The sequence below is a fragment of the Archocentrus centrarchus genome, chromosome 19 (genome assembly GCF_007364275.1).
Source record: "Archocentrus centrarchus isolate MPI-CPG fArcCen1 chromosome 19, fArcCen1, whole genome shotgun sequence".
Taxonomy (NCBI): domain Eukaryota; kingdom Metazoa; phylum Chordata; class Actinopteri; order Cichliformes; family Cichlidae; genus Archocentrus; species Archocentrus centrarchus.
Genome location: NC_044364.1, coordinates 9,058,257 through 9,076,019, shown reverse-complemented (window position 1 = coordinate 9,076,019; position 17,763 = coordinate 9,058,257). Strand labels below are relative to the sequence as shown.

General features: G+C 42.3%; 1 protein-coding gene across 1 annotated transcript; it reads right to left on the bottom strand.

Moving 5' to 3' along the window:
* Nucleotides 1-132: 132 nt before the first annotated feature.
* Nucleotides 133-16,060, bottom strand: LOC115798820 (ubiquitin carboxyl-terminal hydrolase 31-like). Its single transcript, XM_030755793.1, has 16 exons — nt 14,675-16,060; nt 10,354-10,491; nt 10,094-10,182; nt 8,092-8,184; nt 7,697-7,832; nt 7,436-7,586; nt 7,096-7,276; nt 6,898-7,009; nt 6,709-6,803; nt 6,118-6,195; nt 5,096-5,225; nt 4,735-4,854; nt 4,397-4,622; nt 4,143-4,301; nt 2,818-2,970; nt 133-2,720 (listed from the first exon to the last, which is right to left on the bottom strand). Exons 1-16 carry the CDS (start codon nt 15,215-15,217, stop codon nt 1,183-1,185), a joined length of 3,942 nt encoding a protein of 1,313 aa, XP_030611653.1. The 5' UTR covers nt 15,218-16,060; the 3' UTR covers nt 133-1,182.
* Nucleotides 16,061-17,763: the final 1,703 nt, after the last annotated feature.

Sequence of the window (17,763 nt, the reverse complement as noted above, 5' to 3'; positions counted from 1 at the left end):
TTTTCTCAGTCTACATCAGTGCGTTCAGTGGGGTACTACTCTGCGCACAAGCTGTGATGCGGCATGTGAAGACAGAGGATGGGACGTTCAACGAAGGCATCCGAGCTGTCTTTGAGTGTGATGTTTATGCTGTGTATGAGGAAGCTTTTTTTTTTTTTTTTTTTTTTTTTTAACATTAACCCTGTGTTCATCTGAGAGGAATGTTTGGAGATGTCTGGCAGTCTGAAGAGGCTCGATTCCCACGAGGGAACACGGGCACCGGAGTTAAGTCTTGGCATCAGCAGCTGCAGCTGGAGGGCAGAAGTGGCGACAGGGTCTGAGGGGCTATTACGGGTTAATAAAACAGGAACACTAAGAACCATCGCAAACCACTGCGAACCAAAGTCTCCAGACGTTAGACAGCGACGACGCATGCTTCACTCCTGCTTCACTCCTGCACCTCTCCTCAGCCTCCGGGTGACAGTCAGATTGTGGCTGGACAAAAAAATACTTCAAAGAGCATATGTAAACAGCAGTTCACGCTAAACAGGCGTACTTACGTTCTACTTGAAATTACATTTTCAGTGCTTGATAAATATTAAAATTGAATTACAAATTTACCAACACCTGCAGTTATACAATTTCGATTAAATACTTCTCTGTGATTATCTGAGGCACTGATGTTTGTTGTTGACAGAATGGCTCTCAGCAGTGAAGGAGAGCCGTACATAAAGATTTTTGAAAATAATTTGCTGCATCAAGCATGTTAAAAATTGCCAGTAAACTTCCTTTGGTGACTGAGTAAGTCCGTGTTTGAAAAGTTTCTTTCCACTGTTACATCTGCTTTCCACCTTGTGCAAAAGTGACTTTTACTCTCACTAAGTTGCTCTTCTCCTGACAATGCTACAGACAGAACAAGGCAATAATTTCAACACATGTCCATGCTTATTTACAACACAGTATAATGCTCCTCAAAATCAATGCAATCCATACAAAGTGCTTTGTTAAGATCCATTCCTAAATAACTATTTAACAATGTGGACAGGCGGTGTCCAATATGGCAGCTGGTATTCAGTGACCACTGAAAAGCTACAGGTGCTTCAAAGTTGTTTGACAGACACTTGGGTCTCGTTTGATGGTTAGAAAAAAAACACCTCAGAGCTGCACTAGAGAGATTGTTGTTTTTAGACCCTCAAAGTAACATCACTTGGATTTCTGGCTAGTTTGTGTGGAGTTAATGGGGATCTTTCTGGACTGCAATGTCTTTTTAGTGGGCTCTTTCTTTGAAGGGTCTTTCGCAGTGGCAGGAGACTGAGCCGTTGTTTCTGCTCCGGAGAGCTTTGACTTGGTGGAGGGCAGCAATGAATTCTTGGCTGAAGCTGATGCTTTAGAGGATTCCTTGTCTTTGGCTGTGCTCACATTGGTCTCTGAAGCCACATTCAATGTTTTTTTGCTTGCTCCGTGTGGGATTCCTTCTCTAGATGCGCTCCCACCACTATCCTCTGGACTTCCTTTACCCTCTCCCACCCCTGCTTTGCCACTATCACTTGATTTACGGGTCTCTTTAGGCCTCAGAGCAGTTTTAAAGAAGGACAAACCTTTGTCCTCTGACTTGCTGCTCCTTTGAGGACCCCTTAATGGTGGAGCTGCATTTACAGAGGAAACACCTACACTTGAGGATCGGAGACTAGTAAGAGAGGAGCTACTACTTGAGCTCCGGGCTGCTGCTCTGTCTTCCATAGCCTTGCCTGGCCTGCCCTCCGCTCTACTAGCAGCACTCAACCTCGAGGGAGGACCTCCATGGCTAACCTTCTTCTCTGATACTGTAGTGGTCCGTGTGGATTCACGGCTTGTGCTCCTGTCTGCTGCTTTATTCCTTCCCGAGGCTGAGCTTTTCTCACTTCCCCCTCTGGGTGATGTCCTCCTTTGGGGGTGTGAGCTTTGTAATCCAGGAGAACCACTCTTCCTCTGTGAGGCAGAGTCAGGATGTAATACCTCCACAGTTTGGGATGATCCTTTTTTAGAGGGAGTTGCTGTTCTTGAGGAACCAGCCTTGCTAATTTTAGCAGGTCCATCACTTTTGTCTTTTGAGGTTGATGCTGATGCTGCACTTTTGGACTGTGTTCGAGATGGTGACTTATCAATGGCTGGAGATGCAGGAGATAGAGAGCTAGATGACGTTGAGGAGGTGGCTGGGCGCTTCTTGGGGCTCTTTTCACTCTCTAACCCGGTCTTGGCTGAGGATCTTTTCACACCACTGCTCTCTGCAGCCACAGTTCTTGGTTTTACCTCCTTTGCCGCTGCACTATGTCTAGGACTGACCTGTTCAGCAACACTCAGTAAATTGTTGTTATCCCCTGCCTGGCTGGAACTCCTCTGGTCTGCCTGGAGCACAGCTTTAGAGTGCACCTGCTCTATCAGCCTTTTAGCGCCCGCATTACTGTCCAAAGCAGCAATGGCTGACTTGCCCCCTGACACTTTATCTGGCTTAGGTGACCCAGTGAAGCAGGAGACTGATAGCTTGGTATCAACCACCTCTCCTATCCTTTCCAGTGTCGGGGAAGAGGAGTGGGACTCCAGGGAGAAACGTGAGGGAGAGTTGGAACGGAGCTGGAGCTTAGCAGAGTGGGACCAGGATGGTTTAGTACCATTTTCACTCAGCGCTAGTGGGCTTGCAATGGAAGATCTTGAGGAGAATGTTTGCCTTTGCATGCCTCTCACTGCTGGTCGGGATGATAAGCCTGCATGGATGAAATTTACATGCATTAAGAAAATATTCATGATCATCACCTAAAAAAAAAAAGGGAAACTGGGTATTATAAAATGAGTGTTCCTCACCATCATCTTCACTTCGTTCACCAGCAAACTCAGCAGACTCGGAAAGGGAGGCCAATGAAGTGCGTCTGGAGGACCCGGATGAGGCTTGGCTAGGTGGACGGCTTCCTATCAGCCGACTAATCCAGTGCTCACACAAAGAAGAACTGGTGGAACCTAAAGGGCCAAACAGACAGTGGTTGAACGGATTGTAGATCAACATTACAGAACATTTTAATAAAGTGTGGGAAATAATTATTTGATTTCTTGTTGAAGTTGTAAGTTTGCTCACTTCCAAAGAAATTACCATAAAAATTAGAGACTGTTCATAAGAGAGCAAATTTGCAAATTCATTAAGGGATCAAATAATTATTTCCCTCACTGTATATAAGATATGAGGTACAATCAAAAAGTTCCAGGATACGGCACATAAAAATCAAAAACCTTTAAGGTCATCTGCTCACGCACCTCTGAGTGCGCCTTCACACCGCTTTCAGTACAGCTGCTATTTTTAGATCTCAGCCATGCAAGCTGTCAGTGTCTGAAAACAGAATCCTTTGAAAATGATTTTCATTTTGTAGAAGTGGACGAAGGCAAATCTGACCAGTGGGTTGCATAGTGAGCAAAGAGCATATTGGTTTGACCAAAAAGTTTTTAATGTGCTGTGTGGCAGCCCACAGTGGAATGCTCCATAGTGTTCTCCTTCAGACACCACGCTCTCACCCTGGGGGATAAATTCCCAGTGCATAATCTCATGACTGTTGAGAAAAAATAAAAAAAAATAAAAAAATACTCCCAGCATGATGCACCACCTTCAGTCTGGGAAACTACAGACTGTTTAAATGAAAACTGTTGCCACAGACCCAGCACTCATCACCAGCAATGATCAGTCCACATGAAATTTGGATCAGTTTGAAGGAGAGCTTTGTGTTTGCCCTCTGCACAACTTTAAGGTCCCGTGTGAAAAAGCAAATGTGCAAGTGCAGGTGTTCATAAAAAAACTTCCCAGGAGCAGTCTTAAAATAGCAACCACACTGAAAGTGGTAGAGCAGGTTGGTAGATTGATCCCCAGCTCTTCTAGTTCACTTGGACACGATACTGAACCCTAAGTAGTGCACCCATCAAATGTGAGTGTGTGTGTGTGTGTGAATGTTAGATAAAGCACTTTGAGCGCTCAAATTGAGTAGAAAGGCGCTATATATGCACTAGTCATTTATCATTTAGGTGAATGAGAAAATGAGCCCAAAGTAAAAAGTCATCAAACTTAAATCTGATATTATTTGTTATTTTTATGAGCACCTATGGAAACGCAGGAAGAGACTGCACAAACTAACATCATCACAAGTTACCTCCGACAGAACTGTTGGCAGACCAAGATGGGATCGTTGCACGTCTTTGATAAAACAAGATGTAACCAGTCTGCTTACAGACCTCATCTTCAGATATGGGATGAACATCGCTATCATCAAAGCAGTACCACTGCCCATCAATGGAGTTCTTACAGTGAGCTACAAGACATAATGAAATAAAATATCATAAATATCATGGATAGCTTTTCTTTAAAAAGAACTTCTGGCCCTGGTTGGATATGGTGCCTCCTTACCTGTGTAATGTCCTCCCTGCATGGTCCCATGATGGTTACACACTGCATACAGGTCATAAAGGTAGTCCTCTGGATCACGGCCCATCCCATACGGCCGTCTCCATGGTGACCAGTGGGAGGGCAGACTCCAGCTGCTCTGGCTCCTTTTTACCATATGGGGTGCCATGTCCATGCCCGTTAGCGGGAATTTCACCATGTTCTGCATCTTCATTCGTCGATCCCCATCCTGAAGAAGCATTACATTTGGCACTTTTTTTTTTAAATGTAATTTTATTTTTATTTTTTTACCTACATAGTACGAAAAGATATAATCTTTTTATTTTAGCAGTCTTCTGTACCTGTCTAAAGCGTTTCAGGTGAAGTATGAGGATGTCTGGAAGGGTCCACAGACTGAGTTTGATGCTGCCCTGCTGAAGCTGCTTACAGTGTGGGCAGCGCCATGCATCATCAGGAGCAAGCTGAAATGAATGCGAAAACACTTTAAAAGCAAGAAAGTAACCAAACTTTAAGCAGAAAAGAGGCCTTACGCTCTCAAAGATCTTTTTCATTTTAACTGGAATGGATGAACATGTCTCTCCTTGATGTCCTTTAACTTACATAAAATGTAAATGACTATTAAATTAAAAACTAAAACTCTTCACAGTAACCTTTTTTTAATGAGCATCAGTAAAATTCTGTTTGCAGGTCGCTGCAGCCTACCTGTTCCTCTTTGGTGTAGAGTTGAAAGCACTGGGCGAGCGTGCAGGTCTGAGGCTGCAAATGCTGCTCCTTCACTTGCCGCACGCTTTCAGCATCAGGGATGTACTCATCCTCAGTTCTTTTGAACAGACTGTTGGCGTAACACAGCACAAGTCACAGAGGGAATACAAAACTTCAAAAGAGTTGCTATACAGTTCTGTGCAAAAGCCTTGACTCACCCCTCACTTCTTTAGATTTTGCTAGGAAAATGGAAAATAGGTCCAGCGATTTATTGAAACATGTACAAATGGAAATACAGTATATAAGGAGAAAACAGAGTTTGTATAATTCTAATAAGCTTCAACACAGCCTGAACTCTTTTAGGCAGCTTTCTTGTCATTTCTGTAAGTAGTCTTCAATAGTTTTCCAGGCTTCTTGAAGGACATTCAAAACTCTCCTTTGGATGTTGGCTGCCTTTTGTTCCTTTCTCTGTCAAGATGATCCCACACTGCTTCAGTAATGCTGAAATGCAGCAAAACCAAGACAAAGCTTCCATGTTTTACAGATGGCTGTAGACAGTTGCTGTTGTACCTCTCTCCTGACCTCCTCTGTACATACTGAGAATGATTTGAACCAAAAATTCCAGGTTTGGACTCATCACTCCATCAAACATGTTGCCACTGATTTTCAGTCCAGTTCTTGTGTAATTTGGCATAACTCAGCATTTTGTTTCCCTCCATTAAATATGGCTTCTTCACAGCCACCCTTCCAGTGAGACCATTTCTGATGAGGCTTCAGTGAACAGGTGATGGATTAATTGAAGGGCCAGATACATCTCTCAGGTTCTGTGTCAGGTCTTTGCTGGATTATTTGAAAGGCTTTCAGATTGCTCAAGACCACTTGGCTCCTTGGAAACACAGTACAGAAATGAGGGGTGGCTCAAGACTTTTGCACAGTACTATCTTTACATTAAAGAGACATAGCAGCTTACATATCTGCCCATGGTTTATTGAAATGTGTGTGTGTCTGAGTCTCTCACGTACTAGTCTTTTGTCTCCTTGTCCCATTCAACAACAATTTTGACATGAGGGGGTCCTCCAGGACCACAGGACTTGTATGCTCTGTTCAAAGTTAGACCAGAAACACATTAAGCATTCAATTTTAAGCATTTAACAGACTTTTGCATGCATTATTATAATAGCACATAAAGATTTACAATATATAATGTAAATATATGATTAAATTTATCTTAAAGTCTTCCTGTCTGTAAAAAGAGCTTGTGATGGTAATCAATTATTTTATTTTTGATGTTTTAAAGTTTAGTTTGAAGGAGTTTGCTGTTTGTTTATTCATGTAACACAAAGTGGAGCAAATGTCACTCCACATCTTTCTTTTCATTAAAAAAAAAAATCCATGCAACAACCACAGGGGTCAATGCCCTCTGTGAAGAAAATCTATAAGAACCAGACAAGCTATCAGACATCTCAGGATTTATTTTGACATCAATACCAAGGAAGACACACTGAGGCTCTTCAATCACATTCAACTGGACTGAACACACAGCAGGATTCATTCAGTGACATTTCAGGTGAGGTAATACTGCCCCCTAGTGGGGATTTGATATGTGGCATTACCTCTCCACAGAGGGATGGCAGAGCGGCTGCTCCTCCTGAGGCAAGAGATACGTGATTCCAACCACTCCTACCACACGCAAAGTGAAGGGCCCCACCTACAGGCCATCAAGGGTAACACATGATAAAACTTAAAAGAATTAAAAGGTTATTAAAATGTGAAGGTTTGTGTGTTTGCATCTTAATATGCACCTGTACAAAGACTCCAGGGCGCAAAAGATGCCTCATTTTCTCCAAAATCTCTTTCTGTAGTATATCCCAGGTCACTGTACGCTCCAAATATAGAATAAATGGATTACCAAACCTGCAAGAAAGTGCATAAACAGCAAGTTTTAACACATTTATGGCTTAATAAATGCAGTTCTTACACAGCTTTGTCTATTAAAGCACCTGCGTCCTTGCTGTCCAGCACAGGCTCTGTTGCACACCAGCAGGACAATCTTCTCAGCCTGCCCACTGTTCTTATTGGGACTCTGAGGTGGTGTTGTAGGCTCTTGTATTTGTGGGGACATCCTGTTATTATCTGTCCCGTACTTCAAGTTGTTCTGATTGAGATTTGCATGTGGGCTCCCTAAAATGAATGCACAAAAGTAAACGTTGGAAAAATAACAAACAAACAAAACAAAACATTTTCCCAATATTAGTCCACTTCTAATGCAATCCCAACTCAACCCACTGTACCAAGACAAAGAGCTAAACTAATTTCAAGGGAGTAAGCAGGATGCTGTACCGCCTCGCTTGGAGCGGATCTGATCTGGTCTGAACAGCTCAGGTGTCTCAAAGGCAAAGATGGAGTCGCTCTCCTGAATGATCTCGAGGTCGTCGTCATCATCGCAGAAAGAGCGATGAAAGCCATCGTAGTACATTTCGGTGAGAACAATCTAAGCAATGATAGGGAATAAAAAACAAAACGATTTGTGATGCAGATTCGTTGCAGTAGCGCACGCTATCGTCATGGCCTAAAAAGGAAAGTTTTAAATGCGGACGTCACCTGTTGGGCAGGTATTTTGGTCTCTTGGGCCACAGCTTGTCTCAACCTGGACACGGTGCCAGAGAGAGGCACCGCCACCCCGACTCTCATACAGTGGGAGCACTTTCCTTGATACACCACTGTCACATACAAGGGCCTGCACAACAGAACGGCTGAATTTAATTGGCTGTTTCATAACCGTGACTGGACCACTGTTCCAAAGATAGACAGCATCTTCTAATTTTAGCTTTCTCCTGTCACATCTTTCATAGTGTTTGTCTGTGCTGGCTTTGACAATCTTTTTTTTTTTAAGAGTTCAGACTGGATCTTGTCTCATTACAGTTTTGGATACAGGGACTTTTTATTTGTCTAATGGCTATTGTCTTACTCGTAAACTAGACGCAGAGTCACCTTACCTTGTGTGAGGTACCGGGATTGGCAGTGAGATGCAGAGGAAAGGATCAAAGGTGTTACTCTGTTTCTGGCAGTGAGGGCAAGTCAGGGAAGATCTAAACAGAGAAATGAGTAGAATTAATTAATGCAGCTTAAATTTTGTTTAGAGAGCAAGCACATTTACTTCAGTTACAACTGCCACCACTTTTATGTTGTCATGTGAAGCTACCGCCAGCAGGCAGATTGGTCAACTATCCATAAAAACTGGAAACATGATGCAATTTCTTCCTATCAGGACCTGCAAGTCCTTCTAATTACTCGTTAGATTGTTTTGTTTTTCACTCGGTACAAAAAGTTAATTTTATTGGGGTTACATCAGGAAGTACATGCTCCCAGCCAACTAACAATCAAGTACAAAACCTTCCTTTTGTGTGGCTCTCCGTGTTGTTTGTGTATTTTGCAATTGTCCTTGTTACTTAATTAGTTTTAGAGGTCTTGGTAGCTGTATTTGTTATTACACTGACATTACATGATTCATTTCATTTCCCACTAGTCTCACTAGTCCTTATAAACTTGAAGAATATGTTGACCAGGGCCAACAAACGATAACTGACAAAACAACTGATAATGTTAATAATAGTCTACACATACAATACCATCAAAAATGTCCAGAATCAATAACTACACTATATTGCCAAAAGTATTCACTCACTCATCCAAATCATTGAATGCCAGTGTTCTCGTCACTTCCACAGTCACAGGTGTAAAAACCAAGCACCTAGGCATACAGACTGCTTCTCCAAACATCTGTGAAAGAATGGGTCGCTCTCAGGAGCTCAGTGAATTCCAGCGTGGTACCGTGATAGGATGCCACCTGTGCAACAAGTCCAGTTGTGAAATTTCCTGCTACTACATATTCCACAGTCACAGTCAACTGTTAGTGGTATTATAACAAAGTGGAAGAGATTGGGAACGACAGCAACTCAACCATGAAGTGGTAGGCCACATAAAATCACAGAGCTGGGTCAGCGGATGCTGAGGTACATAGTGAGCGAACTTTCTGCAGAGTCAATCGCTCCAGACCTCTAAACTCCATGTGGCCTTCAGATTAGCTCAAGAACAGTTTGTAGGGAGCTTCATGGAAATGTCATGATCCTGGGCTGTTCATTCTGTTTAACTCAGTGTGTCTGTCTCCTTGTGTCTTGGTTCCTTGTCCCAAGTTTTGTGTTTAGTTTCACTTCCTGTTGTTTTCCTGAGTGTTGCGTTTAGGTCTCCGTTTTATCATGTTCACTTCCTGTTTTATTTTGGCAGGTCCTTGTCCTGTGTGCTTTGTGTTCAGGTTTGTTTCCTTCGTGTCATTAGTGTCATTTTGTTCACCTGTGCCTCGTTCTCCCCAGCTGTCTCTCTTTTCCCTAATTACCTATTTAAGGTCTCAGTGTTGTTTAGTCCTTTGTTGTGTTGTTGTCTGTGGTCTATGTCCACTAGGCTTTAGGCTCAGCCCCTTAGTTCCAGTGAAAGGAACTCTTAATGCTTTAGCATACCAAGAAATTTTGGAGCATTTCATGCTCCCAACTTTGTTGGAACAGTTTGGGGATGGCCCCTTCCCATTCCAACATGATCAGTGTCTGACCTCACAAATGCACTTGTGGAGGAATGATCAAAAATTCCCATAAACACCCCTAAACCTTGTGGAAAGCCTTCCCAGAAGAGTTGAAGCTGTTATAGCTTCACTCATCTTCATATGTGTGTGAAGGCAGACGAGTGAATACTTCTGGCAATGTGTTAAACTGACACTCCAAAATGGTAGTAAGTAGCAGCATTTGCACAGAATGACCAGATTACAAAATGCTATGCAAGATCATATTACAGAAATAGATTTTACAAAAAAAATAAATACATTTGTTGCGCTGGAAGGCCTAGACTTCTGGGGGCTTTCCATGATGCACTGTTTCTTCTCCACTCATCTCTTTTCACCCTCTTTGTGTTTACACACCACTACTGTATTTAATCAAAATGAAATGTCACCTGTATTGTGCCTGAAACAGCTCCTGTACAAAAGAGCCAGGTGCTGGTAGTGGAGATCCTTCAGGGACAGGTTCTTCTTCTACTGGAGGCTGGGAAAAAAAAACACACAATGAAGAATTATTCAACAACAAATGCGTGTAAAACAACAGCAGCATTCACAGAAGAAGCAATTAAAATGTTCAGCAATTGTTGAATATGCTGTTCTATATCAGATTACTTTAGAACACTAACCCCTAACTGTGATCTAAATGGGTGTTTACCTTCCTGGGGGGTCTGCTGTCAAGGGGGATGATTTGGTTGAGGTCTTCGTGCACTCTATCGAGCAACCAGAGGAGGAATTCTTGGGCATCGTGCTGGGAATTTCCCCTGAATTGAAGGGCACTCTTTGACACCACATTCTGCAGAGAAAAACAGTGAAATCAAGAAACTGGATGGATTTCAGAGGATTGCACACAAAACAGACATGGCTTTGGATTTCACTGTGAGCACTGCTTCTGTTTCCAGCATTGCTTAATCATGAAATATTCAGTACATTTGACCAGGGCAATGATCAATACAGTCCTAAAGGTCAGGAAAGCTATGGCATGGCGAAGCAAGGACACAGGCTGAAGCTTAACCTTAAACAATTAGCTGCCGGAGATTAAAACAGTGTGTACTCCACAAAGCCACCCAGGCTGGCAGCCGTAAAGTCACCTCCATGCACGGGCTATCAAATGTTACACAAGGTCAAAGATATGAGGGGACTGGGTACTGTGTGCCTGCTCAGCTTCTCCTATGGGACAGTCGTCCTTATTTTAGAGCAGTTAGAAAGGCAGCCTCAGCATTTTGTACAAAAGTGTCCAAAAAAAAAAAAAAAAGCCAGCCTTCCTTCTGTGGCTTAACCACCAAGGTTGTCTTTAAGTAAAGAGATCTGAGATGACATCAGTGATTCATTTTTAAATATCTGAGTGTCTTTGAAACAGAGCACCTTGACAAAAATAGTAAGCTATGAACTGTTATGCTGTGTGTATTTTTGGCTAACAACAGACTAGACACTGTCCATAAAATGGGATTATTATTCCTGGAGGTCAGAGCTAGGGATGCACAAAATATGAAATTCTAAGCTGGTACTAACTGTGCGGATTGTTGATGCTTTGTTTTGTTGTTATTCCCCTTTTTGTTCATTATGTAATATAAAACAATAGCTAAACTGCTTTAAAGGCTTTCATTTTTCATAACACTCTTGATAATATAGCCAGACCCAAACTGATTTGACAAAACTGACCAAAAAAAAATAATTAAAATCTGCCACTGCCATTGATTAATGTCGTGTTGTTTGCTGATAGGCCAAATCTGTATCAAAATGGTATGATACTGACATTCAGCCATTTAAATAAGTAATCCACCAGTTTAGTCCTGCACTCCCAGCTGAGAGACCACATTAGAAGCTGAGATATCGTTTTCATAATGCAGCTCATTACCATGAGTTGTTGGTCTTTTCCTGCAAAATAAGTGCCCTTACATTTCATACCTCATAACTCCCGTTTGCAATGCAAGCTTTCTGTTTGGCAGAAATGGCAGGTTGAGCTCGAAAGGGTTAAATGAGACAAATTAGTGTAAAGTAAATAAGGCATAAAAACCACAATGAAACCACCAGAGAACATATAACTATGCTTGCCATGTATTTTGAAGATGGATGATTATTTCTTCCTTGTTTCTGTAATCGCATTGCCTTTTGTGCATGAGTGCTATAAGGCAATGGCCTAACTCACTCTCCCATTTTTTCTTTTTGGTTGACAAAACAGATTTAAAAAAATAAATAAATAAATCCTGAACGTAAGCATTAAATATTCAAATACAAACAGAAGCACAGCATGACAGACTACCACCATTGGTTGGATCTGTTTCAACAAGTAGAGCCCATTAGGGATTTTCCAGTATGTCTTTATTGGCATTTATAATCCCAGGTAAATGAAAATTTAAAAAGAAAAGAAGAGACAGGAGAAATAATGTTCAGGAGTGTTCATGTTGCATAATTTGTCCACTAGAGGGCAATCTGCAACTTCCCTGTTGGGAAGCTTAACAACCAGCTGATCCGAGCAGAGCTGGGCAGAAAAAAAATTTGTTTGTATTACACTGGATGCCCTTCCCAACAAAAACCCAAATGGATTTGTGTCTTCTGGAATTAAAACAGGAATCTTTTGCTTATTAGGCAAATGTGTAAACCACTATACCATGAAGCCACTATTATATTTGTTTAGTAAAGACCCTGACAAATGTTAAGGAAATCTGCTTATGTTTTGTGTCTCTTAAAGAAAAAAATATATCAGCCGCTATATTGGCTGAAAGAAAAAAAATATCAGCCGCTATATTGGCTTTTTAAATCACCAAATATCGGTATCGGTATCAGCCTTAAAAAAAATTATATCGGTCAGGCTCTATGAACAAGACATGGGTGGGCTGGCAGCACAGTGGTGACATATTAAAAAGGTTCCTAGTTTAAACCTCTCGGTTGGCTGTGGCCCCTCAGTTTGGAGTTTGCATGTTGCATGTGTCTGCATAGCTTTCCATCAAAGCCGTGCATCAGGTTAATTGTTGGTTTCAAACTGGCTAAATGGTGCTTCTCTGTCATTCTGTGATGGACTGGTGACCAATCCAGGGTGTGCCCTTCCTTTCACTCTGTGTCAGCGTGATTAAGAATAGTTTTTTCCTCATTTTAAATGTCTTTTTTTAGGCATTGTCACAACACTTGACACGTTGTGTAGAGTGACTCTATTGGATTGTCCACTACACTTTACAGTGTTACACTGAGCCACTTTATTGTCATCTGATATTTACCGAGATGCTTTTAACTACATTTCGTCAGCCACTTTAATTTTGTTGTTGTTGTTGTTGTTGAATTTGAGATATTTTATTGTCTTATATATTTATAGTATAACTTAATATTTCTATTTATGCTTAATTTATGTAATTGTATTTATTTTGATATTTTTACCTTATAAAAATGTTATTTTACTTTTTAGTTTATTTTATTGAGCTATTTACCATCCTACATTTTTTAAGCTATTTTCTTATATTTTCGTTACGTTTCACTTCATTTTAGTTGCTATAATAAAGGAATTTCCAAACTTGTTGGACAAATAAAATAGCTTCTCTTAGACATATGCACAAATTGTGCAAAATCTTTGACAGCTTTGATGGTGTACTACAACAAAATCCTCAAACCAACAGCTTCTGAGAGAAAATGGACTACAAGATAATTCCCCCGTGTTATTATTACAGAGGTCTCCCTAATGATCTTCAAGTGCTTTCAGTTTAGGCTCAGATTATGGTCTGAGAAAAGACATGGAAAATCAGCAAATGTCCATCTTTAATGTACACTAACACAACAAAGCCTGCTTTGCTGAAGTCCAATTAGCGTTTAAGGTTGTAGCAGTATTTTTTAGACATTTGAAGAGAACTTAATCATCTGTTGTGTGTGTGTGTGTGTGTGTGTGTGTGTATGTGTGTTCTCCAAAATATATATGAAATTACACTTTTAAAAGCACCAGTTGGAGGTGTTACTAGTCCTAATTATTTACATTAGCTTTAGAAAAAAAGGTGTTTACTACAAATTTGATACTAAGATTAGCTCTTTTTCAAGTGCCGTTACTCACGTTTCTCTGTCCAGTTCAATTCAATTCAATCCCCCTGACTGATGAAAATAATCTATATCCAGCTGGACTGTTTGCAGTCTGGCTGGCAACTAAGGCAGAAAAAAAAAATGGACAGAAATAGTAACATTGTCAAGAACAAAGAATGTGCTGTACGGCCCAGTTCTGTTTTTTCTCTCTCCATTTTGTATTGAACTTTTCAAGAACACATCACAAGAGAGAGAAAAGGCGTCCTTGTTGCGCAAGAGCAAACCTTTGTGATCGTGACAAACTTTTCAATGTTGGGATGAAGATTTAAGAGGTGATGATGAAAAACCAGACAAGGCTGATCCAGTCAGGGAGCTTGAAATCAGCTCAGCTCAGGATTCAGTTGAGCAGAATTTTAAAGAAAGAAGTGTTAGTCTATAAACACTGACTTTGCACGGTTCATTAGGAAACAAAGGCTTTTTGTAAAGTGCATGTATTGCTGGCCCTTGTGTGACAATTACTCCCTGGTCAAAGGCAGAAACTAAAAGTGCCATATCTAAAATATAAAATTCATCATCTTCATGATATTTAATAAGCTCACGCTCATTTATTTTCTAGCCATTTGAAGGAAGGCGCTGATTTACAGTTTAGAGAACACAAAAAATACATTTATTTGCAGCCAATAACTCAAAAAACAGTTTGCTTCACAAGTTCATTTACTGTAGGAGGCAAAAACTTGGCCTACAAGGTGCAGCAGATTATCCATCATCTCATTTATATTCAGAATAAATAAATGAATGCTTAAATTGAGGCTCGTGGTGGGCAACAGCAATAAAACTTCAAAATATTACAAAATAAAAAACCAGTCCAACATTAAACTATTTTTTTCTGGACACATTTTGCTCGTTTGTTTTTTATTTGTTTGTCAAACTTCTGCGAACTCATATAGGACAAGGGTCTTATATGGGGGTCCAGGACCTACCTTAAAGTCTCTGCTGTGCTGAGGTGTGTACTCGAAGGTCCACAGAGCCCGAACCAGTCCGGACAGCTGCTCGGTTACCTCCCCTGTCTCCGGCTGCTGCTGCTGGCTGCCCCCCTTCTTCTGCACCAGCACCCCGTTGGACTTGGCTTTGTCGTTGTTCCCGGTCGTCTCTTCACCTTTGAACTGCTCCAAAGCCAGGTACTCAGCGAAGAGCTCCGTGTTGCTCAGGCACTGTAAGATAGCGTTCATGAAGCAGGTGTTGCCGTGGTTCTTGAGTCCGGCGACACCCGGCACCTTGTCCCCGAAGGGGAAACCCCCGCAGTCGCTGTCGTCAGACGGGACTGATCCCCCTGTGGTGTTGGGGAGCAAAGTTGCCTCGTCCTTCTCATCCTCGACGGCCTGTTCGTCGGTGCCAAAATGAGACAGAGTCGAGAGAGTCCGGAGAACTCTGCTCATAAAACTCCCCACGGAGCGCACCGAGCTCCTCCGGAACAGCTTTTTGCTGAAGGATTTCTTCTCCTTGTTACTTACAACTTTAGACATGATTGCTTTTTCCCCCCACCCCTCCCCGCTTTCACGACTTAATTCCAGTGAGGGCACCCCCTTTTCAGAGAAACACCTCGCCCGTGCGCACTGACAGCTCCCTCGCTCTGTAGTGCTTTACAGGAGGCCTGAGCATATTTCACTGAAACATAAAGGCCCGGCAGTTCTGGGGATCATATCATATGGAGACAGAACAGTAGCATCAAATCATCGGCCCACTTGCAACACTGCGTCGGATTGCATAAACTGCCTCCGCGGAGAGTCGCTATCAGGGTGCTTTACATGAATGCCTGGGGTAGTCCCGCACCAGCCAGCAGCCATCGTCATTTCAAATGGTCGGTCCGGTGACATAACATCACCTGTGTCATTGTTAGGATGCAAACAAATAATCAAGAAAAAGGAAAAAAAAACAAGGCGCTGGGGTTGGGTATCAATGTCTGGCACGCATAAACATCAAATTAACCCCTCGCAATTAGGCTGAGAGTGACGAGCGGAATTCCTCATCATTTATTAAACAAACCGCAGCTCCACCCTTTTAAAGGTATTTCTGCTACTCCAGCCATCGAATCCACGGCGATGTTGAAAACTGGCGGGTTGGAGATGTGAGCCCAGTGGACGTCTTCCCTAAATCGCCTCCACAGGAGCTCCGCCAAACTGAGGAACCCCCGATCGGAGCGACACAGCCCGCCGCTGCCTCGCGTTTGGCTGCTGTGGGGCATCTCTTCTTGCGCCAGACGTATGAAGCGGACGTTTCTGTTTCCCCATACGAAAGTTTAACAAAATAGATAGATACTTGTCCACTTCGTGCGTCTTAATTCCGCCTCCGTGTGAGATTCACGGCGAGGCCGCTTCTCCCGTCTCCATCATCATCATCTGTGGGCACCGATACTGCAGGCAGGGCGGTAACGGCTGACGTCAGGGCCAAACACTGGTCCATGTTGGAGGAGAGCAGGTACAGCAGCATGTGATGATGCTCCGTCCCCGTTTGCGGACAGCACGGAAACGGATCGCAGCCAATCCGGTAGCAATGGTAATATATTACTCTGTCATATTATTTACACAATATATAGCTGAATACCGGGGTGATTTTTTTTTAACACGATCGACTCTTAAAAAAAAAAAAAAAAAAAAAAAAAGCCACTACCACTTACCAGAGTACTAGTGCCTTAAAATCAGTGGTACTAGGCTGTAAAAAATTAAATTAAATTAAGCAAAAAACAAAAACAAAAAAACCCCAATTGTTAGAAATTGTTCTAGTTCCATTAGTCACACAAAAAGACACAAGAGGCCTAATCAGTCATTTTCATTATCAGCTGACGTTTTCTAATATTCTAAAGACCAATGGCTGTGTCATTGGCATGTCGGGAAATCGTGAAAAACTCAGTTCAGTTACAATTTAGTTTACTTATACAAGTCTAGCGCTAGTTCGAGACAACAGTCGTCTCAAGGTAGTTGATACTGCATGCGAAGGGCCCCACAATATTAGCGACAGCACCCCAGCAGATGATCCCCTATGAGCAAACACTTGGCGACGGTGGGGAGGAAGAACTCCTCTTTAACAGGAAGAGACCTTTAGTAGAACCAGGATCAGGAAGATGCATGCTGCGCCAAAAGAAGAGGAATGCCCATCACTATTGATAAGCAGGGAGCTCCCTAATGATTCTGTCACACTAGCATAAAAATAGGAGGGCGACCTCCTTTCCAAAATAATAATAATAAAAATTAAATTAAAATTGGCAGTTACCCAGGGATTGCATTTAATTTCTTTGAACTCAGTGACTGGCTGCAAGTAGGTGGGACCAACTGGCTACAGTACCACTATTCTTTGGAGACAGGTTGCCCCCCACCTGGTGACACATGCTATTGCCTTCCAATCAAAAGTGGGCTAACTGCACTCACTCTCACTCTTATAAATGCAGACAGATTGCCAAGGCACTGCAATCACCCGTCAGTCATAAACTGATAGGAGACTGACTCTTATGGGAAATTCATTGTCATTTCAATGCAACAAAGTTGCTTTGAAGACAGCAACTGACTGGGTGTGCTCACAGATCTGGCACCTGTCATTGATGCAACCACTTCAAAGGTAACAAGATTGCGGGCGCCTGGGTGGCTTAGTGGTGAAGCCAGCGACCCCATACATATGCCGCGTTGTGGCGCGAGTTCGCGTCCCAGCCCATCGCCGGGACGTTTGCTTGCGTGCCTCCCCTGTATCTTTCCCCCATTTCCTGTCTCTCTCCACTGATGATAAAAGCCACTGTGGCCAAAAATGCAAACAAAAAAAAAAAAAGGTAACAAGATTGTGAGTTCATTGCAGGTCACAATTAATTTGGTCATGCCACAATCTCTAACCTTTGATCCCCCCCCCCCCCCCCCCCCCCCCCCCCAATGTGAATGGTGTATAAACCCCAATATTTCCAGGAGTAATAACACATCTACATGCACTATCTCCTGCTGTGAGAAAGGACAAAGCCGACATCGTGCTTTCAGGAGTTTAAATGTGTGAAAACAGCTTTACAGTAAAGCCTTTGTTGCCCACTTGAGTC